The sequence below is a fragment of the Pelecanus crispus genome, chromosome 12, assembly GCF_030463565.1.
Source record: "Pelecanus crispus isolate bPelCri1 chromosome 12, bPelCri1.pri, whole genome shotgun sequence".
Classification (NCBI taxonomy): domain Eukaryota; kingdom Metazoa; phylum Chordata; class Aves; order Pelecaniformes; family Pelecanidae; genus Pelecanus; species Pelecanus crispus.
In genome coordinates this window covers 20823075-20846531 of record NC_134654.1, presented here as the reverse complement: position 1 = coordinate 20846531, position 23457 = coordinate 20823075, and the positions used below count along the sequence as shown (strand labels likewise).

Genomic DNA, 23457 nt, shown 5'->3' with positions numbered 1-23457 from the left:
GGGCTGTACCCATATGGTGGGGGGGGTGGTTTGGGGGTACTTTTTTTTGGTGGGAGTTTTTTTGGTTGGGTTTTTTTGTTGTTGTTGTTGTTGTTTTGTTGGGTCATTGGGATTTTGGGTGGGTTGGGGGTTTTGGGGTTTTTTTTTTGTTGTTTTTTTTTTAAAAAACACTCACCATGCCTGCTGCACATCAAAGCATTAACATTTATACCCAGGCCTGAAGATGTGCAAACATAAGAGCCCACACAGCAGCCTTTGCTCCAGATCCACAAAAGGCGGCAAAGACAGCCAGGAGGTAGTGTTTCCACAGGTTTATAAATCTGATAAATACAAGTATAACACCCTGCCCACCACAATGGGGCAGAGGAGAAGGGAAGGAAGTCCCAAAGGTTGCTGAGAGAGTGCTGACATGTACTTGGCAGCTGGGGAGTACACAACAGCTGGAGATTTATGCTGATGTGTCAAACAGCTTCTCGATCATTTCCCCCACCTGGTCAACCTGGTATTTGATGTACTTCTCAGGGTTCTTGGTGAAGGGCACATTGCCGTATCTGCAAAGGAAGACAATCCCCAGGTGACAAACAACTGGAACACAACAAAGAGACCTGCTGACCCCTCCTCTGTCACAAATCAGCTCCACTCCAGCACACCCCACTTGAATCTGCCAGCGTGTCTTGTAGGGAGCAAGTGACCTGGTTACAACTGGTCTCCTGAGTTTTACACGAATAGCCCAGGATGGTTCAGAGTTTTGTGCTAGCTAGAACATCTGCACTCACCCTGACCAAGGAATTGGGGTGACAGCAGACATTTGCAATTAGTAGAGTTCAGCTTGGGGCTGTTTTAGCGTGCAAGCTAAAGACAGGACAGTAGAAAAGTACCTCAGCTGAAGCTACTCTAGGCTCCAAAGATTTACTCCTCAGTAAATCCAAAGAAGAGAGGACAATGTTGCAAGAGGTCATCACCTGTTCAAGAAGGCACCATAGGTCTCTTTCACAATGGTTTTCTGTGACCGGCGGATTTTGTCCCGTTGCTCCATGTCTGGGATTGCCCAGGCCTTCTGGATCTTACAAAGCTCCTCCAGCCCATCATTAAAACCCTGTCCAAAGTAAAATTCAGTGAATGTCTGGTCTGCAATCATGTCTCTATACAGAGTCTGACATTCTTCACCTCCATTACTGATCACCAACAGACAGGTCTCCTCCTTAGGCAGCTCTTTGGTCTGACTGTCTGTCCCAATCAACTAGGGGATGTTCTTATGCCATCTAACACCTCCTTACCTTAAAGCGCTCCTTTATCATCTGCCTCTCCTTATCCTTGAGCTGCAACAAGGAGGGAAAGGATTTTATTTCTCCGGAAATTTATTTCCGACATCAGTGTTTGCCCACAACTCCCCATCCAACCTAAGTAATATCCTACCTACTTGGCTTGAATTCCCTCTCCTAAAGCAGGGAGGAGAGAAAGCTGCAGTGAGCAGCACACCCTAAATTCACAATTGGCTTTCATCTGAAGTAGATTTAACAAGTGTAATTTTCAGCCAGAACAGACATAAAAATAGACTTCTTTATGCTTCCAGCCCTTTCTAAGGGAAGGTCTCAGGGTTTTGCAAATCCAAAACAGAAGCATCTGCTCAGGTGAAAATATAAGAATGGAGGGAGAGATTAAAAGACTTGTATGAATCTGGGGCAGGGGAGATTAGAAGGCAGTGCTGCTCTCCATCTTGTCCCAGCCACAGTATTCACTCTGCAGAGCAATACTGGCATGAGATATAAAGAAGGTTTCTGGGAATTTTTTAATAGGACAAAGGACATGTTTCTGGCAATTTCTGTCATCTCAAAGCCATCCTTGCCCATCCTCTCACCTTCACTCCTGGCTGAAAGACAGGCAGGTTTCTCTCCAAGATGCAATCTATCACCTTCAGCCAGCTGCATGTGAAATGAGATAGGAAAGAGGCAAAGAGGAGTTACTCATGCCTTACGAGAACATCTCTGTCTTCACCCATGACCCAAAGGCCACTCCAAACAATACACACCCCAAAACTTTCCACAGTGACCCCTTCCCAAGTTAGATTCATCGCCTGGAAACCAAAATACTTGGCTTTGGTTTTAGGCAAGTTTCTGGTTTAGGCTAATCTGTCCCACTGCTCCAGCAGCACTGGCTCCCAAGGACCTCTCAAACTGACAAAACAGGGAAGAGCAGAGGATGTCACCTGACCTGCGCTGGTAGGTCTGGATCTGCTGTTCGATGAGCTCCCGGTAAGACCTCTCTGCTGTCTTCTGTGTCACGGCTACCAACTGGATCAGCTCAGACCTGAAAGAACAGAAAGCCCGAGGAAGCACGTGAGCCAGCTGCTCTCAGGGCTGCTAGCAGGACGGCAACATTTCAAGCCCCTATCAACAAGTTCTTTTCTGCCCTTTACAATAAGAGGGACCTTCAAATGCACAAACTGGGAGACAGAACCTCCTCCAAGTTACTTTCCAAAGCCAAGTCCTCAGTCCTCCCAAGATAAAAGGTTTCTCTACAACCTAAGGCATCTCTGATGCTTTTACCTTCCACTCTCACATAATGTGCTATTTATAATAGCGCAAAGCTTCCAAAAGGGCAGTTTCAAGAATGGAAGAAAAAGCAGAGATGAGGCAGGCTGGCAAGTAAATGCACTCAATGCAGAGCTCTGCTCCAAAACCATGCTTAGAATCAGTCTGGACTTCAGGGAGATTTACCCAGGTACACACTTACTTCTCCAGAGATTTCAGAATGTAGTTGTAGTTGTTGTGCAGAAAAATGGCACTCAAAGCTGGGTCTTCATAAACCTTGGATTTACTAAGAAGGTTAAGCTGCAGGTTGCCCAGCACTTTGCCTTAAAGAAGGAAAAACATAGAACAAGAAGTTTTGCACTGAAACTTCTCATTACTGACAATCCAAACCGAGCGCTCTGTACTGTTGCTGTGGGCCCACAGCAAGTGAACAGCACAGCCCCAGCTGCATGTGCAGACAAGGGTACAACCACGTGCACTTAACAATTCTACAAGCCTTACACAGATCTTTCCCCAGCAGGTCACCAAAACCTCCCTGTGAACTTGTGCCTTTGTAGCAGCTGGCAACACAGGTTCAGAGTAAGTCCCAGGACCAGCAGGGGAGATCAGACTCAGCCTGACCATGACACAGGCCCAGACCTCAAACAGGCTGACGGACCTGATCAGCACTGTAACAGATCATTGCAAGGTAGTACCACAAACTCATCTCACTATCTTACTGTTAAATGCAGGATCGAGATTCTGCAGAGCCCCTTTGGCAACTGGGAGCCTCTGTGGGGTTGAAGGCACAAAGTACTGGGTGAAAATGGTTCAAGGCAACTGATGACAAAAGCTCTGCAGCACAGCGAGCTGCTGCACTGCGCTTTGACTCTCTAACTGTAACATTCTGAAACTCCCAGTTTGACTCATTTCCATCCCTCCCATCAGACTCCAGCTTGAACATGGAAAGATCACATGGAGTAAGACACACAGCCTGTGGTCTTCACCCAAGGATGAGCTAAGTGAAGGACAGCCGATGGGGCAGAAATGGGAAGGTGTGCAGAGTACTCACAAATGTAGGTGCTTAGCAGCCGCCTGCTGAACTCTGAACTGTAACTACTAGCTGAAGAGCTGGTCTCTGAAAAGAAAAGAGTCTTAGGCCAGTTAACATGCCATGGGGAAAGGGGGTATGTGTGGTCAGCCTGTCCCTATTCAAACAATCCTTGTCCCTGTTGCTATGGAATTAGTGCAGAGCTCCCATCGACAGTGAAATTAGCTCCCCGCTTCAGTGCTGACTGTCAGCGGCTTATCCAGGGTGAGGGTGGAAGAGCTCTGCACCCCTCAGTCCTTGTATCTGCATCAAGTGCTGAGCACCCCAGCAGAAATCTATCCTTTCCTTCCTAGCACTCAGAGGACATCCTCTTGATCAGAAATAGAGTCATTAAACACATCCTCCCCATCCTTCCCCCACCACCTGAAAAGGGTTTGTAAGCACTAGAAATTGGCAATCAGAAAACAAATGAGCTGGAGCTGTTAACAGCAGGCACACAACAGTAATTGAAACAAGCAGAAGGGCTCTGGAAAGTTTCAGCCATCCCCATGGCTGCTGATAGGGCCTGCTTGGCTCTGTACGAGAGACTGCGCCAGCATGGAAGCCTGCCCTTACAAGCAATGACTCTGGGCTGGCACATGTTCCTGTGTCTATGCATAAAAAATGGCTTTCTGCCCTCAATGGCTTGTGGGCATGGGTCCCACGGGACACGTGGGGTGGCTATCTCCTCCTCTCCCCACCAGAGAGTTTGGCAGCCGGGCCTAGCTCGGGTGGTCCGAGTTCGTAAGCACCCCATGGGAAAGGCCTCGAGGCTCCTGTTGCTGGGAGTTGGACAATAAGGAGCCAAGCGCACACGGGATAAAGCATGATACCAGCTGGGCCAATTTGCTACCCGTGCCAAAGAGATTCAGTGCCATGAGAGTGTCTTTAGTCTGTTTCAGCTCATGTGGCATCCCTCATTGTCTCTGGTGACAAGCCGTCCCTATTCTCTCCAGCCCACTGGCAAGAGTTACCTACCCTCCCCTTTTTCCCTTTTCAATTATGTGTTAATTTATTTACCACTCCTGGAGGATAAAGAATTAACATACATCACCAGAGTCCGAGGCAATATGAACAGGTACGTGTGGGTAAGTCTGCTTACCTCTGGGATCTAAAGGAATATTGTATGTGTCCCCAAGAACTACAAAGATTAGGCACAGCAGAGAAGAAAGGGGAGGGAGGAGAGAGAAAAAGAAACGCAAAGTGCAAAAAGACAGGTTAGAGACCACCATCCCTTTGAGAACAAAGCAGATATTAACACAGAGCAGCCACAGATAGCCACACAGGAGAGCAGGCAGGAGTCCCTCCAAGGCCACAAACAGAGTGGAGATCACAGAGGAAAGGCAGAGTCTAACCTCCTTCCCCTGCTAGAAACATCGTTTGTATTGTCATTGTTTGTACCTAGCCAGACACCTCATTCCAAATCACTTCAAACCCACTTTCAAGGCAAAGGAAAGCTTCCCCCCATGCCAGCAGCAGTTTAGTGGTCCTTGAAATGAACTGCACAGCCCATGTAACCTTCCCAAGAACATGAGCAAAGCCATCTCACCCTCACTCTGCACTTTAGCGTCCCTGCAGGGCAAGAGCAAGGTATTGGCATCACTGCATTTAACTGATCAACTTTGCTTTTGCTACCACTTGAGGCAAACATTGCAGAAAAAACTGCATGTATTTCCCACCATGTGGGATCACCATGGGAGTTATCTAACCCAACTCCAGGCACCCACACCTGAACTACCAACTGGAAGCTGTCATTAGAGAGGCACCCTTAGGGGCAAGTCACCATCGCACAGCAGATGCCTCTGTTCACAGAAGCAACTCCCCTCTTAAACTCCACTGACATTATCACCTCTGATCTGATGATACTTGGTCTAGGGTGATGTCAGGTCCACAGCCGGACAGGGACCACAACTTCACCAACATTCAGTAACCAGTGTAAGTCAAAATGAGAACAGCTCTGCCCTACATGGGTGCCTGGTGTTGGGCCAGGCCTAGCTTTTGGAGCAAGTGACAGAGCTGTTTCTGCATGAGAACACCACTGGCAGAAAGCAGGGAGCACCTGGCAGCAGATGGTCCCCAAGGCCTGACTGCAGACAGAGAGAACACAGTTTATAATACCTGGATTGTGGGTCATCTCATGCATGGTTCTGAGGTACTACACGTCAGCCCAAGTTACCAGATCTGTTACAATTACGCTGACTTGAAGCTTTAGTAATCGAACAGACTGCAATGAGGCATTTTTCTCAAGCTGTCTTTACACAGCAGATCCCTCTATACCTGATGGGACAACCAGCCACAATTAAAAAGGAAACAGCTTGTGTGTCATGGATATGGTCACATTTTGTTATATGACCAATATAAAGAATAAAAAAGCCTACGCTACCTTTTGAATCAGCTCCTCTGACAGATCTCTACCTCATGACAACATGTCAAAACTTTGAAACAACAATGCTGACATCACCATTCACAGAAGGACATGGGAAACAGTTGGTTTCTCCAAGAAAAGACTCAGACTACCTCTCTGGCCAAGGAGAGAGAGTCAAGGCCCAGAAGACTCTGAGCACACTGAGCAGGTGGAGAGGGCACAAGGCAGTGGCTAGAGGAGATCTGGCAAGAAGCAGAGACATCCTAGCTTGAGTTAATTTAGAACTGGCAGAATTTTCCAAGCAGGAATTGCAGATAAAAGTCTGGAGGCAGCTGTGAGCTTTCCCCTTCCCCTGCTCCTCATGCGCTCCCTAACCCTCTCCAAAGACCAGCTAGTGGCCTGTGCCTCCTCAGGTCACAGGAGGCACTTGTGCCCCCTGAATCTCCAGTTCTCCACCCCTCCAGCCTGCTCTATTCGAACCTACTTGAAAGCATGAGCTCTGCCAAGCCCAAGGGCTCACTAGAGAGCTGGAAGCTGCTGCTCTGCACAGAACCAAGAATCATGCTCTAGCTGATACACAGCAGCATCCCATTACATAAGGCAGCAGCTCTCAGCTTCTGATCTGTGTGCTTTTTTCTGGAATTAGTCTCTTTAGCATCCTGGAGAGCAGAGCCAAAACTTGTCTCTCTGTTAGGGCATGTGGCACATGAATAGCTCAGGAGTCCCAGCTTGACCATGGCTAGAATGCTGAGGAGAATATTCTTGCTGCTGCTGACCAGAGGATGTGGCAGAGAAAGGTAGCAATTCATCAACGCACAGCCTAACTAAAGCTAAGTCAGTTCGACCAACCACTCTTACTCCAGTAGAGACACAGAAGACCAGCCCAGTGTCAGATTTGAAGATAAATGTCTAAGGCATCCTCTCTTGATACCACAGAGCACATCAGCAATAAACACCATCCCAAGAATACCTGATAGGAGCAAGTGTGGAAGGCCAGCAGGGAAACTCTCTGCATCTCTTGGAGTTCTCCAGATAACCAACTACGTGTCATGGCAGATCGGAGGACAAGACAAACCACAGGGTGAAGGACAGGAGGAGAACAAGCTCACAGTGCATGTTGAGGTTTGATCTTTTTAGGGAAGATGTTCAGACAAGTTGGGGAAGGAACTGCATGCCCAAACAAGCCCCATGCATGTATGTACCTTGCGATGCCAGCATGGCACCCGCCGTCTCCTGGAAATCCAATAGTTGCTGTAGGAAAAGAATGGCCTGGAAACAAGGGAGGGAAGTTATGAGCAACTGACATTGCGTCTCCTATGCTCTGCTATCAAGGATCATGAAGGACCACTTGTCCCCCCACACTTAAAAGCCTTCACGAAACAAATCACTACACTCCTTTGAGTTCCTGCGTTTTACCCACACAGTCACATCGTGGCTTAGCAAGGGTAACTAGCTAATCTCTCCATGGAAGCCAGTTAATTGTCCTTCCAATACCAAGACAGCTTAACTTAAGAAACTTCCCTACCGCTCTTTATAAAAATCTCTTCAGAAGCTGTTTTTCACAAAGGATGGTTCAAATCATCATGACGTACATTGCTGGTGAGTTCGTGAACTGTCCCATCTTTTGGCATGTTATATTCCTTGTCCGGATCATTCTAAGAAGGGAAGAGAGAGATATAAGGTAAGGATCTAAGGAAATTGAAAGCATCTACAATACAACTGCTGCAAGCGAGCTGTAGGCTTGTTTATCCAGCCTCTCTCAACATCCTCAGACCCGGCTCTTGCAGTGCCATCTCCTGGTGCTCAGAAACCACAGCTCCTTTGCACCGGCAGCTCAGAACCACAGGGGTTTGTTCAGCATGTGACCATCAAATGTTCAGCTCACCTACCAGACAGTGCACTCACCAAGCCCACCTTACACAGGGACAGTTTAACATGAGTCCTCCAAAACTTTTCAAGTCAGCAATTTTCCTTTCCTTTTAAATAGGATTAAATTCTGAGATTGACTTGGTATCTGTAGAGGCCTGGAAGCTCATACCAAATTATCTGTAGGATGCCTGTTAAGGTCTTAGGCAGAGGCCTCCTGTATTTGAAATCAGCACCAAGCATTTGGTATTTGTAGCTGACCGTCCAAAGCGATCCAGCAATCTCCTGCTTTAGAGTGAGAAACTACGTGGTCTCATGGGAAGCTGAAAGCTAAACTAGGGGTTCTGCTCAGAAGACCCCTCTTCCAAGCCTCTCTTGCCAGAGAGAACGTTGAGGAGAATCCTACCTTGATGTTGTCTGCAAACTCTTCCAGTGCCTTTGCACCAGTGGTCTCCATGGAAGTGATCAGCCCTGGCAGTTTGTTCTTAGTGCCTGCTGCAGTTCCCTGGAATAGTTCCACAACAGATCAGAGAAGGAAAACAAACAGTATCTGAACTTTCATTCAGCACCTACCTGCCCTAATCCCCCACCCCAGCATCTCATTCTCAACTCCCCGTGTGCCAGGAGAATATTTACGGCACCATCAACAACACATGAAATCCTGTATTCTTCTGCCAGCCAGAAAGGGAAGATGTGACCCCAACAGTGACCAGGACTTACTACCTCTCATGTTTCCTCTTACGCAGTACCTGATACAGGAGGTTGGTGCATCACAGTCACCAGCTGGAAGCAGATGGAAAGGAGCCTTGCTAAACCTGGATGCCATATTTGATACCTGGAGAACCTTGTGGCACAGTCCAAGCAGGCTCTCCTCAGAGCAGCCCATCTTCCAGACGTCAGTGAGCACAGCCTAAACTAAGCTCAACAGTATCAGAGATGAAACACCTCAGAGGCCATGTATACAGCAGGATAATGTAGACAGTCCATCACCAGGTCATAACTTGAACTGAAAAAAATTGCTGCTGAGAGATGCTGAGTTGCTGGTTCATCATCACAGAAAGGAGCAAGCTGCATTTGTGTCACTTCTAGTCCATGCTGGAGAACAGAAGCAGCATGGCTCTGTTCAAAGCCACTGTGATAATACCTTTCAAAAAGTTCTTCAGACAACCCAAGCTACAGGACCCTCTCCAATCCCATCACACTTACCTGCAAGACCTGATCAAATTCTGGCTTCATCTGCTTAAGATGCTTAAGGATGGGGAAGATTGTGAGCACAGCTGAATAGTCATGTCGGATGATGGCCTTCCGGGCAGCTGAGACAATGTTATCCCCCTCCATGATCAAGTTGTCTAATGACTCCTGCAACAAAGCCAGAGAGTCAGAAGGAAGCAGCATGACTTTTGCCCAGGCAGCACAAGGGGCTTAATGTAGGATACCCGTTAAGAAGGCCAATTTAGCTGATGGGTCATTTGCAGTACCAGTAAGCGACTCTGAGCACATGTTCTCCAGGGTCTGTGCAGGCCCCAGTTCCCTAAACAGGTCCTGGAGGACAACCCTAGCAGCGGTGGTACTCTTGGGCACCCACAGCAGGTGGTAGAATCCACTTCCTCACAATGAAGACAAAGGGAAAAAGACTTTGTTTGTATCCTTTACAAGAGAAGCCAAGCAGAGAGGCTCAACTGACCTGGATGAGAGAATCAAAGGTCTTCTTCTGGTGGTGCTCTGGGACAATTTCGGTCAGGAGCTGGTATTCACTCTGGGCCAGTTTGACAAAGGCACTAACGCAGTGAATGTACGCATCAATCTCGATGTCGAAGACGTCATCCCTCCCTGTAAGGGCAAGATGGCTTTCAGAGAGAACAAAATTCGCACCGAGCTTCCAGTGGCTCTGCTCACTCCAAGGCCTTGGTTTACAGAAGGAGCACAAGGTTCTTCTGGAAAAGGCGGTTCTGGCTTTGCACCCATTTTGTGTAAGAACAAGAGTCATCTTCTCACCAAACCTGCCCCCTGGGTTTGTGCATGGGAAGCTACGCATACCCTGCAGGAGGCATGTAAAGTCATCTGCAGTTCAGGGAACAGGCACATCGGGACACCAGCTCTTTCTGGCCTCATGACAAAAGGCAAGTTTGGAGCTCTTCTGGGATACAGACTAAATTTAATCAAGGGCTTGAACACAGAGTACTAAACTCAGGAAGGTCTGAGGTGAATTATTCAACATCTCTGCTTGTATTTTTAGAATTCCTTATCTACATCAGTCATGCAGATGAAGAACTGCCATTTTGCATCAACATTTCTGGGAAATCAAGGCTGTCCTGGAAGGCAGCCTCTTCCCACAGGCAGAAACAGAAGATAAAAAACAGGCAGATGAACATTTAAATCCTATGAAGCAGGAATATCAGCACAGCTAGGTGAGCTATCTGCCACACAATGCTGCATACAAATGCAAATATTCAAGTCCTAGCATACAAATGTCTCAGACAAAGATCCATCAAAGAACCTACATGGTAGGCATGAGAAGTACCGATATGATACAAGGGCCTGCACCAACTCATGCCAACCACTAGCTGGATGTGTCAGCAGGACAGACACAGATGGACTCACACCATTACTCAGACCCCTGTAATAACCACAACAAGACAGCAAGATTACACAGAGAGGCCTTCTCTAAGCTATGGGCTGCTGTCGCCGCTTTTCTCCTCCCAGCAACATCTGCAACTTTGGATGGAGAAAGAACCAATTCTTCCTTACACTGACAGGTCCCTCAGGTTGATCTTTTTAAAAGTTAAGGTCAGCAGGGGACACACAAACATGATGTGGTTTTACAGACTGCTTACGGTGGAGAGCGGCCCACTGTACTGCACGCTGCACGTGAGCCCTTTCCTGTTTGCTTCTCTTCAGCACTGAATAAGCCAGTAGCTACCTATAGGAAAGTGCCCCTCAGCATGGTGGCCACCAGTCTTTGGTTGGACAAAGTTGGGGTTCCCTGTTTGAGGGCTTGGGGTGTGCACAATTAGTAGGAGTGAATTCTACTGAGAAGAGCCAGAGCTTCTTAGCCAGAGAAGGCCCATGCTCCAGGACTGCCCATGTAGATGAACAGCCACTGGCTACAAAACTACTGTGAAACATGCTGAAAAGAAGAGATGTTAGCCAGCTTGTTATGAAGTGACAACATGGTACTTACCAGCAGCCGGCCCATGCTTGTCGCTCAGGGTATCGGAAAGGTGTTTAACTCGTAAATCATGCTCATGACCTAGTGAGATGTCAGCCGGCACAAACAGAAGGCGCAATTTATCCAGGGTGGTTACAGCATGGAGGCTCACACTGGCTGGAAGCCGCTTCACACTTGGCTTATTTGATCTGATGGACACTTTTTTCCCTACACAGTCCCAGGAATGCTATCTGACCAAATCCCTTTGTTGGGCTATGTAGCGGTAGCAACCCTTTGAAACCTGATGAGAAGTGTGAGTTTAAGTCATTTGTTGGGCCACAGGAGTCCCTTCAACCTCCTGCCATAAGTTCTGAATGGGACAGCAGGCACCAGAAGTCCAATTTGTATCCATAACCATTACAAATCCAAACTCAAAGCCCATCTCCTGCTCAGCAAGAGAATTTTTTTCCCCCAAAATGAGTGATGTTAGTCACCATCTGGGATTTAGTAGACTACAATGTAGGCGCTGAAGAGATCTACTTTGGATGCATACGCAGCAGGAGGCAGAAAGCTCGTACAGATGCTTTGAGGCAAGTGACCTCCCTTATCTGGTACAACCTCTATGAGCAGAGGAGATCAGAATATGGAAGGCGACCATTTAGATAGGTCTCCACAGAGAAGATGTACAGGCATGATGCGCTGAGCTAGGTGTGGTCTGACACTTCAGCATCAGGTTTGGAAAGGTCACTAGGAAACTGAATTTCTCAAAGTCCAGGCAAAAAGAAAAAAGAGAACAGAAACACCACAAGCAGATGTCATCAGAGCAGAGCTTCCATTAGCCAGGTGGCTATGGTGGGTCAACTGCTTTAAGGTAACATTCCTCTCCAGCTGTACTCATGTTTATGGAGACTTTGAAATTCAGACACTAACTTCAGAAAAATAACTTGGCCCTCCAGGATCTCCTTAGTTCCCCAAGGACAGCTGTATCTATCCAATACTGTCCACCAAGCACAAGGCTAATGGAAGTCCCACCTGGAAAAGCAAGGCTGATACACAGAGAAAGTCAAGGGTGAAGTAGCTAGAGCTGTGATTACCTTCCATAGGAATGAGGTTAGAGGCCCCCTTTTTCCCATCTAGACCATGCTGAGAGTACTGTTTCAGAAGGTTCTGAGCCTTCCGGATCGTGCCTGTCACCAGAGCCAGAGAGAAGAGACAAGAAGACCTAGAAAATGAGTGAAAGAAAACAAACCCAGAACACCAGCCCTCCACCAGCAAGTCACCTGGGCCCAGCAAGAGGATGCTGGGCACCAATGAGCATGCTCAGTACAGGAACGTGAAACCCAAACTGATGTCCAAGTGTGCAGATACAATGGCATTTCCAGACTGTTTCCCTTCTTTGAGGGTGGGGGCATGAATTCCAGCCAGGGTTACAGAATCAGGGAGTGCTCAAATCAGTTTGGTGAGGTAGTATGGCTGGGTGAGAAAACACAATCAGAGAAGGGAAGCAACGAAGGACCCTTCCCTGTAATGAGTTTATTTAAGCCGGTACTCTGCATCCAAGCATACAAAGTTTGTTGCTTTTCCTCAGCTATGGAAGCAGGGCTTTGCAGTACAGGCAATTCCTGTCCGGCAACACATTGCCTGCTCCCCACAGCCACAATTGCAGCCACTTGGTTAGAGCTGCAGAAAGAGGTGCCTTTCCGAGGGGTATTTTCTGAGCATGCTCAATATAGACCCATCAGGAGCCCCACAGCCAAGACAAGGAATGATCTCTGGCATTACAGGAAGCGATAAAAGGGTGACAACCTCTGGGCTCAAGAGACCAATTGCAGCAGCAATTCCCATCACAGGAATCATAGAATAATGGATGCTGCCCACCCATGTCTAACTCGCATTAAGTCACCCTAATCCCCAAGACACTTCTCTTCTAAGGAACTGCAAATCAATTAAAACCATGGAAAAAAAAATAACACTGGGTTAAAAGATTTATACTTAACACACACAAAAAACAGACAGAACTGAACAAAAGCCAATGCTGGATATACAGCTCAAAAGCACAAAACAAAGCATTAATGTGACAACTGAAGACTAAGCACTGTTTCCACATTAAAAGGTTAGTCGTCATGCAACAAGCTACAATTATCACAAGCACATGGACACCCTCTCACAGCAGAGCTTTGCTGTTGCCTGCACAACAGGGAACAGAAAGTTTTGGGAAGGTAGAAGGAGTTTCTATAGGAGACCCAGATGAAACAGAACTGGGCTGAGTAAATGAAGAAGGATCCAAGAAATAAAAATGCTGCTGCCAAAATTAAGAATTGTTCTTCCGCTTTAAAGTAATAAATACTTCAAACATGCAGAAGATCCCTACTTCCACCAGTAACTGTAAGCCACAGTGCAGCCTGGAAATGAACGCTGGCTGTCCAAATGCTGAGGACTGCTATCCTGAGGGGAAGCCCAAGTATACACTGCTGCAGAACAGCATCCTGGGGTGCAGGACAGCTTCATCCCGTAAAGGGATATACGGCAGGGGGAAGGACACTTCCAGTCCCCCCGACAGTGCATCTCTAATGGGGTAGAACAGGAGAGAGAAGTTCCCACCGAATTACCAAGCTGCCTTAACCTGGTGCACTTACTAAACAACAGAACATGGTCCCTAAAGCATAATGTTTCACTGGTAACATTTTTCTTCTACCAGTTCAGAGTGTTCTCAACCACTTAGTAAAGAAAAAAAAAAAGAGATCATATCCATAAAATGCATTCTTCTACCAGGAAACTTCTCCCCTCTAGACCCACACCAGGGAGGTGGGAAGACTTAAAACCCTGCTGCGCTGATGCATTTTCTCCTAGCTTCTGCCATATGATCCAATGAGAGGGATATGCCTCTTCTTCCAAGCTTCCCGATCCTCTTCACACCCAACACTCACTTTATTCTTAGCTACTTTCAGAAACCTTAAGAGCTTGGGCACAACAGCAAGTTCCTTTGAGCAAGCAGGGCTGTAGCAAGCTCTGGAGATATGCACTAAGCTCTTTCTTACTGCTGTTACCATGGCCCAGCTGATGCAGAGCAGCTCAACCCAGGTACTGTTCTTCTACCAGTTCTTTCATCTTTCCCACTTTCAAGCATCCAGGGGGAGGGGAAAAACAAAAGAATAAAAGAGGGTAAATTGGTGTGAAAACCAAGCAGACAGTACAACTGCTGCTGCTGTCAATAGAATCTCACTTCACAGGTATGCAGTGCAAGTCTCTGCAGCCTACCCCTGACAGTTTTTTTTCCTCAAGTGAGAGCTGAAACGCCTCTGCTGCATTTTATTTGCATAAGCACCATTACCTGTGTTTACGCTGACACACACCGAGTGTTCAGTGTTCATGGGCATCACTTCAGTGCTGCTGTATCCCTCTTACTTAGCATTGTAATTAGGCTTCAATGGATTCTAGTGGAAGCCAAATGCTTTTGTTCCACAATTGTTTTCCCCTATTAGGCAGCTTGCAAACCAAATGGGACTTTGTTTCAGCTACTAATGAAAACATCACATTCAAGCTAGGCAGTGATCAATATGGGAAGCGGGAAGCAGGAACAGGCTTTTTATTCTACCACACAAAGACTCCACAGCCTGCCTTCGGGTAGCACCTCCCCACTAGGTAAACTGGAGCATTAAGTAAACTGGAAAAGGGCTCCCCTATAGCTTGAAAAGAGCCCCCAAAACCCCCAAAAGTCAAAAGACACCTGAAACTTGTGCTCCTGTGGCCCAATTGTTAAATAAAGTGGCTTTTGGGCATACATGAGGCACAGTTTTCCAATTGCACATTGTTCTCCAGTTTCTCTCTTCCATTAGCCAGATTTCTAACCAAGCAGAAGGGCAACACATCCTCTTTTCTTAAGCACCAGCTGCAGGAGTCTGTATAAAACTGGCTAAAGCTCTCTGGCTTTTGCTTGTAGGCAGCCAGGCTGGGTGCCCCTACCAGTATCTTCTGGCCCTATCCTTCCCTGGCAATGCAGAGCTTCTGAGCTACGTGCTAGTCTCAAGACAACAAAAGAGCACTGGGTCTACAGGCATCACAAAGAAGTGATATTTTACATACATATGTTTGCAGTAGGATGATTTGGGAATCTGAATACACTTGCCCTCTGAGACAGACTGCTGACACTTCAAACAGCAAACTACTAAAAAAATAAAAAAGCCCAGATTGCTTCATCAGTTCAACTTGACTTGGCAAGTTTCATTTAAGAGACAACTCTGCTTTAGAAGCATCTCCAGCAGTCAGATTTTCAACTGCATGCTGTAACAAGAGGAGACAGTACAGGGTACACCAACAAATAAAACAGTAACAGAGAGATGAAGACCCTCCGAAACAACACATGGATATGGAGCATGTTCTCCAGAATCCAACATAATACCTGGGGGAGAGGCGGGGTCTCTGCCTCATTACCCTGTCCCTAATACCTCACCTTCCCTTTAGTTATAGCCTCTCTTGCGCTTTACTTTGTAAGTAAACAAGTTATAGCACATCAGATTTAGTTTGTTATTTATCCCTTGCAACAGGTTAAAGTGTGCATTGGGGTGTGCACTGGGATATTCTTTCTTAAGGACCAAGGAATCATGAGAAAACCCCCTTGTCTGAAACCCAAATTGGCAGAATTGACTTTACTTACTGAAGCAATAGCACACAAAAAAATTTCTTTGTCCATAATTGAACAAAGGCTAAAACCAGCGGAATCAAACACCACCAGATGAATATTGCTATGAAGAGGGCCGCTGTGCCAGTTTGAAGAGGGTGTAAGACCTCTGCCTCAAGAGCTGTCCTTGAAAGCTGATGGAACTGCAGAAAAAACAGTGAATCTCTGCTCAAAGACTATTTTTTCCTCCATTTTTAATTTCACTTAAGTACAATTTAGTAGCCATAAGAGATGGCTCGTGTACGAGGTTTAACCACCCCTGTCCTTCAAGAGCTACAGTCTGGTTCTCTGTCTTTGTTCACAGAAGACTGGAGTCGAATTAGCCACTATTTTTCCTTGAGATTAACAATACCCCAATAGATCATTTGAAACACTCTTTCCTTCATACACTGTCAGCTCTGTAAGTGCATTCAGACCATGCTCTGTGCCTTCTACCTGGCCCATCTCACAAGCTCCAATTAAACTGGGCAAAAAGACATGAAAGTCTCCTGGCAAATCTACAGCTGAGACACTCATCATGACAAGTAATTTTGGATGCCCAAATGCATCCATTTTGGAGGAGCCCTGTTTGTAGGGAACAAATGCTTGTGCTCTCAAATGTGTGGGCTCTTTTCCGTACTCTCTATGTGAGCATCCAAGATCTGAGACTCTTTAAAAAAAATCCTAGTGTTTTTTTTTAATCTGTCCATGAAAAAAAAAAATGCTCCTCTATCTCTATTTACCTAGAGCACAGGGTAGATGTTACCATTTGGCAGGCTGCTCAGAAATGTTTGCTGACCATGCTGACTTCACAGCAGTCAAAACCTAGGGATCTTTTCAGTATCAGGTGATAACTGAGAACTGTGGACCAAATCTGAAGCATCCGCAACCTGAGTTCCCCATGGTTCAACTACAGATCCCCATCTGGCATCTTTCTAGTAGTGAGCTACTGAACCACACAAAAATAATTTTTACCTATTGTAATCATGCTGTTGGGCAGGAGCCACTGTTCAGGAGCCAAACACAAATGACTGCCATCATGCTTAGAAGCAATTTTAAACATTGTTTTTCTGCCATCTGCAGCACAGCTAGTTCTCCTTAGCAGGAGGATATTGTCCTCTACAGGTCTTCCAACACTGAGGGCAAATTCTTATGCAAATAGCTACCTGCCAAACTCCAGAAGAAAGCCAAGTGTGGGGTGGGACATCCCCTTGTTTTGTGGTTCTCTGCTGACAGGGGAAAATCCACTGAAGTTCACAGACTGACTGCATTCACCAACTGCAACTCGCACATCAGCTTTCAGGAACAGCTCCAGGGCACAGCAGCAATGGCAGAATGATTTTAAAAGACCAGAGGTGTGATCTCTGGATGTCACAGCCTTCCCCAGGCAGCCCTCCCTCTCCAAATATCCCAGGCACACCCTCTGCTTTAGCAAGAAGAGGCCCAGCAAAGCCTCTCCACACACAGAAGTGAAGAGAGCGAGCACCAGGGCCAGCACACGCACACATAGATACACATTACCTGGGATGAGGACTGCATTCACATCAGGATTATAAAAATAAACACAACATAATTAAAATGGGTATTTCTTATTCTCCCTTTCCCCATCCCATCCATTCCCAGTCCCTATCCACATTTCTTATTATTTTCCTGAACCCAGTAAGAGTATTCGGACAACACAGGAAAAAAATATTAGGGTGGGAGAGTATTGGCCAGGTAAACCCACAGAAATATGAACTTTTCTGACTTTCATCACTATTACAGAGGAGACAACAGGGTGCTGTGACACACAGAGGGACAACATCACTGTGCTGCCGTGGGACATACATTCTAGCTTTTGCTGGCCCTCCTTCTGGCCATGCTCCCACTAGATGGCACATTTCAGAGACGGGAACTCCAGATCTGCACTCTGGTACAGTGGAGTGACGGGCCTGACCAGCTGCAGAAAGTGCAGCAAAACTCCATTATGGGGAGAGGTGGAATAACCCACCAGCCACATTCATAGCTCTTCCAAAGACAGGCCGAGGCTAAAGCTTTAACAGCCCTTCCAAAATTCAAGCAACTTTGGATCTCATTTCTGTAGGCACCTACCTAAGTCCCCATCTCAACTCCTGATGAGTTCTTGGTTTCCTAGCACAATAATAATTTATTCATAGCTAATGATTCAAGTGATGTGTTTTATCAGATCTGAGTTTTCTATTTTGCTGTGGCACAGCCTATATTCCGTATTCCAAAGCTGAGGACAGGTGTTCTCAGATCATATCATTTTATAGTCCACTCAGGTCTCTTTTTATTTATCTCCTTTGTTAAGGCAATGGCCTTTTCTCTCCCCATACACAGGACCCCTCTCCTCCCTTTATATTGCCCAGAGAACAGACCTGATGACTTAACAGAGACAGAAAATGTCTGTAATCTCAATGCTGAATCCAGGGCAGAGAAGAGGTGCTTATCTCCAAAATCTCACCCCTGCTCCTGTCCTAAAAGCACATTTTAGAAACAGAGGCTACCTCAGCAGTGAGAAGGACAGCAGATATGCGTTCAATCCCCAGGCAAGAGGATACACAGTACAGTGATCCCCCCTTCAGGGACTCACCCGGTCTCTTGATTGGCTTTTTGGTGGGGGTGTCCTTCCTTTTGTTCTGAATGGCAGGGGAATATGGCACCCCAGTGGAGGAGCTGTTCTTACGGAAATGGTCTTTCAGCCCCTTGATGGAGCGGTCGAGCTGGACAGAGCGAATTTGGAAGTAAACAGTCATGAAATCTAAGGAGACAAGGTAGAAACAAGATTATAAGCAAACAGGGAATACTATATGGTAAAACAAATCTTTCCTGAAACACTCTGTGCCCCTAACGGGACTTAGTAGCATTGATGTGGGACCCCAAGAAAGTGTTCTTCCCTCCCAGAGCCTCTCCTATTTTCTCCAAAAACTTCTTTTTTCTTCTCCTGCAGTATTCATTCCAGCCCTCCCACCACACACAACTAAGAGCACATCAGTTGCGGAACTGACAGGAGACATTTGTGCAAGACATCGTCAATTCAAGTGCTCAGTTTCTAGCATGAGAGACTCGACACACTTCTCAGGATTCAGGGCACTCAGGAACTAAATGAGGTGTTCATCATTTGCAAGCAGAATAAAAACTGACTAAAAAAATATGCTATATATGCTTGAGTCACCTTTGATCATGGAAAAATTCTTAAGAAGCTTTTAAAGATGTTCATCATATTCGGTAAGCACAGTAATCCCCACTCAGAAGTAAATCATTGAGGTGGGGGGTGATTCTAGTATCTATATGTATGTGAAAGTACAGGGTTCCTGTAACAAGTCCACAAAGGAAGAGTTAATAAAGGCATATAAAGCTGTAGGCAGATTTTGATGCTGCAAAACAGGAAAGAAGAGACATGTACTGACTGAAGTAAATCTTCTGTGCTGCTTTCTCCCCACCCTTGGTCACATTTAATACAACAAGTTCTGTTCATAAATAGTTCCCAAATGGGAATAAGCGACCAGTGTCTTGCACATTTATAATACCTGAGTACTAAATAGTTGCAGCTCCATCAGAAGGCATTACAGATGCAAATTAAATGGATTTCTGATATAGGACAGACTATGCATTAAGATAATTTGTGCTTTTATTTACACAGCTCTTTCTATCATCATATCCACCAGATCATTCTGTTCAACTGACAAACCATCACTTCAGTCCCACTACAAATGCTGTAAAAAAACCAAAAAGCAGAATCTTAAGGTGATTGAAAGGAGACTGATACTCACCTAAAAGGTGCCACTAAGGTAGTCACTAGTTCTGCTAGTTCTGCTAGTGCTGCTAGCTACCAACAGCAGTGTGACTCATGGTTTGTTAGCCATAGCAGCACCTGAGCAGAGGCTTCATGGCTGAAGGTGTGCGACCTACAAGCCAAGCTGTGCAGTGCTGCACACGATCCTCAATACCTGCTTTTGGTCTCAACCACGTGTGGTAAGTAGTTGGAGTGCACTCACCTGATACAGAACTACAAGAGAACAACATGCAACACTACCAACCTTGATTCCTGCCATTTTCCACCAGCCAGCCAGAAATGCGGATGATATCATGCAGGACACTCTCCGGGAGGTGCTCCAGAGACATCTCCTCTTGCGTCTCCATTTCATCGTCCCCGCTGATCAGGTCCAGGATGAGAATGGGTGGGACTGGCTTGGTGTGTCGTGTCATCAAGCTGCGGAACTCTGATTCCAGGGATTCCTTGCCCCTCTCAAAGAGGGATTTCTGGCACAAAACAGAAGAAGGACAGAAGCAGCACAGGGCTTCTGTAATAAGCCACTCACAAGTATTTCTGCATAAGAACGTACTTTCTGCAGCGTTTCTAACCACTGTCAAGTACTGCATGCTTCAAACTCCAACAACGCCTCTAACTAAGAGACTTTTAAAGCCAATTAAATAAAAAAATGCTTGGGAGTTGCTCAGTCTTCAAGTGGGATTTAAATAGATCTCCCATTCTGCTCAAGGAGTTGAAGGACTGACAAGAGCTACTCAGGAGGAGGTTCAATCAACTCCACCACACATGCAAGATATGCTTTCAGAAGTCCTACTGGAACAATGCACAGAGTGCGCAAAACGCCACAAGCAGAAATGCTGCCGAGTGCAGACTTAAATAGAAGCCAAAACAATCGTTTCTTCAGCTATGCCCAAACACCTTCTTCACCAGGCAGCAGGCCTGTCAGACTCTCACAGCAAGAGGGCAAGCAGCAGGGCTACGTCTGTCCCTCTCTCACCGATGCCAGGTTCCAGATCCATGACCTACCACACGGTTCAGCTCCGGGCTGTCTGGATTGTTATCCTGGAAGTATTCCACTGCCTTCTGGATTTTGTCCATGCAATTCAAGTATTCCTCCAGCCTTCCAGTGGGGCTGAAAATAAAACCAAAAATAAAAAGCAGTGCCCCAAGAAGCAAAGAAAGAAGATACCAAGAAAGCACCAGACCAAACTCAGGATAAAAATAACAAGGAAAATTTAAATTCCTTTTCTTCAACTAGGAGATCATGGGATTCCCTTTTGCCTCCAGTCAATGCCACAGCAGAATACCCAATCCATGCAGCAAGTGCAGAAGTATTGATGATTGAGCAGCACACAACTCTCAGCCTTGCCTTCCTCTACCAATCATGCCCTGATGGGAAGGAAGAGGAAGCTGCACATCCCACCCCAGAGAAGGGCCATCACAACACTTCCAGAGACTGGAAGCAGGCTCCAGAACAGTCCTGATTCATCCTGGCTGAAGCAAAAACATCAACAGGGCAGGAAGAACCTTTGGGAAAAGAGCGGAGGAAAGAAGAGAAGCCACCAATGCTCATGAGATTAATACGGCAGCATGTCTGCAAAACCTGAAAGAGACACCAGTGCAGAGTCTGAGCAGACTTTGCCCTCTGGGGATTGCTAAAGGTCAAGTCAGACAGCTTTACTGTGGACTGATGGAGGGGAAAGAGTGTGGGAAGGGTACAAGGAAATTATGATGTGTGGGGGGTCAGCTCTCCTACCTCTATCCCAAAAGTTCAATAGGATGAAGCTCCCCAGGAAGATCTAGCTGCTCAACTCACCCTTCCTTTATGATCTTCTCCGTGTCCTTAGCCACATGGTAGTAACTGATGACGTGATCCAAGCAGGACAGGGTCTTCTCCACATTCTCCTGCAAGCGCTGCAGGTTCTCTGTCTGTTTGTGGACAGGGATGATGGAGTTCTCCAGCTTCATCAAACGACTTTCAAAGGAGGACAGGATAGAAACCTACACACCAAGAGAGAAACAGAGCGCTGAGGACATCCTTCCACATGGATCCATGCAGTAGGGCAGTAGTTGGACCAGGGCAATCAAGGACCTTCAGGTCCCAGCTTCTCTTTTTGGGCTCTGCTACTAATTTGCCATGGCTCCTTATGTGGGCTGTTTAATCCCTCTATGTCCCAATTTCTGTTAACAATCACAAAACAGACCACCTGCCATACAGAGATGGGCCAATCTTGAATTAAATGTTTGTAAAGTGTGAAGGTAATGTTCCAAGACAGTACTCAGGAGGAGCAAAATTTTATTTGACAGCAGAAAACAAATCCACAGGAACTGCCTGGAGGTGCCCTAGGTAAAAAGAGCAACAAAAGCATAAACCAGCAGCCACTTTGCTCCATACCACTAAGACCCAAACATGAGATGCACAACATGAAGGCACAGAACCAGTATAGTGAGAACCTTCTTTTCCATCCTATGATGACATTTGGTTTTTAAAAGGGACTGTGAATTGCTTCTGAAAGGTGAAAAACCTTAGTAAGCTCAAAAAGGGTGCCTTAATGTCATCTTTTCTAGGCCAAAATATAATTCTTTCAAGATTGACTCCTATGTTGTGTTTTCCACACTTCTCTAGCAGCATCTCTATGACTTTCTGAAAGCACTGAGCACAAAACTGGACAAAGTATACTAGCTGAGGGCTTATGAGCAATTAGAGCACAATAATTACTTTCTACCTCTTAAACAGAACACCCCCAAAATAAAACTCCAAATGAGACCTGACTTTATGAAGTAACAACATGATGCTGTTGCACAAACTAGTCTGGGCTCTATTAACACCTCTTCCCTAGAGAGAGGACAGACTGTAAAGAGATGAGCCCAACAGCTCATTTGAGACCTCATCTCCCCAGGAGAGAAGTTGAGGATTGAAACATTCATCAGTTTTCTCCTTTGCCCAGCCACTGAAGTGTAAGACATAGATGCAGAGCAAGCAATTCATTACTCTGCACTCCTCAGATGGGTACAAGGACAGCCTTGAAAACGGATTCTCCTAAGAAAAAATAAACCCAGGCCCAACATTAGGGCTGAACTTCAAGGACCTCCTTACCATGTTCTTTGTAAGCTGGTCACTCTTCTCAAGGCTCTCTTTGATAAAGGACAGAGTTTCTTCTTCCTGTCAGTAGGATGAAAAAATAAGTCTTCAATTCTGAACACTAAGCATTTAAGTCACTAAACGTTACATGTAGGTTTTTACAAGTCCTGGTAAACATTGCAGCAAACCACATTAGGTCTGATGCCAAGCCCACATTCTAATATGACACCTCTTAATAGAAATCAGGGCAATTGACCCAAGGTGAGAGACACATAACATAGTGAGCGAGGTCTTTATGGATTACTCGTTTCCCTTCAATACTATGAGTCCACAAACCTTAGCACACTGAAGTCACAGCACAATATAAAATTAACCCCTTTACCACAGAGGCACCCTGACTCAGACCACACATTTCCCTGCCAGAGCACAACACAGGTGTTGCACAGGCACCGTCCAAATGCCACACACAGCCGTGAACTCAAGTGGCCAATGCAAAGCAGCCACCAAGGGCTGTTTTCAAGTCACCGAAGCCCAGAGATAGGGGGGGCATAGCAGCCTGCAAGGGCTGGCCTCACAGGCTGGACCTGAAGACCTGAAAGGAGAGCCCCCAGAAGCTACCAGGCACTAAGAGGGGGGGCAGAGATACCCCTTTACCCTGAAAACCAGGGCCCTAGGCCCTGAAGGGGACCTGGTGATGCTGCCAGGCCCGGAGCGGGGTGACCAGACCCTTAGGGGGTCCCGGGACGCTCCCAGGCCCGGTGGGAACCTCCAAGCCAGCTCCCAGCCCCGTCTCCTAGGCAACGCGCTGGGGCTGCGGGCGCGGGCCCGGGCCCAGGTCCCGGCAGGGCCCCCAGCAAGTCCCCAGCCCAGTCGCACCTGCTTGAGCTTGCCCTCGATCTCCCTCCTGCGGGCCGACACCTCCTCGGTGGGGATCATCCTGCCGCAGGGCGCCGGGGCCGCGCTCCGC

The 23457-nt window shown here is 46.6% G+C and overlaps 1 protein-coding gene across 13 annotated transcripts; it reads right to left on the bottom strand.

The window, feature by feature from the left end:
* Positions 1-311: 311 nt before the first annotated feature.
* On the bottom strand, positions 312-23457 carry EXOC7 (exocyst complex component 7). Of its 13 annotated transcripts, none has more exons than XM_075720250.1 (22): positions 23367-23457; positions 22506-22571; positions 21225-21409; positions 20435-20540; positions 19677-19899; positions 18230-18397; positions 17158-17169; positions 12074-12166; positions 11013-11081; positions 9516-9661; positions 9038-9190; positions 8238-8336; positions 7558-7620; positions 7168-7234; positions 4703-4741; positions 3583-3648; positions 2734-2854; positions 2212-2307; positions 1859-1922; positions 1278-1319; positions 963-1096; positions 312-551 (listed from the first exon to the last, which is right to left on the bottom strand). In XM_075720250.1, the coding sequence occupies exons 1-22, from the start codon at positions 23424-23426 to the stop codon at positions 449-451; spliced, it is 2175 nt and encodes a 724-aa protein (XP_075576365.1). In that variant the 5' UTR covers positions 23427-23457; the 3' UTR covers positions 312-448. The 13 variants fall into 13 exon arrangements, with proteins under 13 accessions (XP_075576365.1, XP_075576368.1, XP_075576364.1 ...); XM_075720253.1 differs by having other exon boundaries at positions 11013-11098; positions 12076-12166; positions 17158-17185; positions 18234-18397; XM_075720249.1 differs by lacking the exon at positions 17158-17169.

Coding starts and splice junctions, on each gene's coding strand:
- EXOC7 (XM_075720253.1), bottom strand. CDS start 23,426: ATGATCCCCACCGAGGAGGTGTCGGCCCGCAGGAGGGAGATCGAGGGC. Junction 18,398..19,676: donor GGAAAATGGCAGGAATCAAG/GTTGGTAGTGTT, acceptor TTGTCTCCTTAG/ATTTCATGACTGTTTACTTC. Junction 1,320..1,858: donor TCTTTCAGCCAGGAGTGAAG/GTGAGAGGATGG, acceptor TCCTTGTTGCAG/CTCAAGGATAAGGAGAGGCA.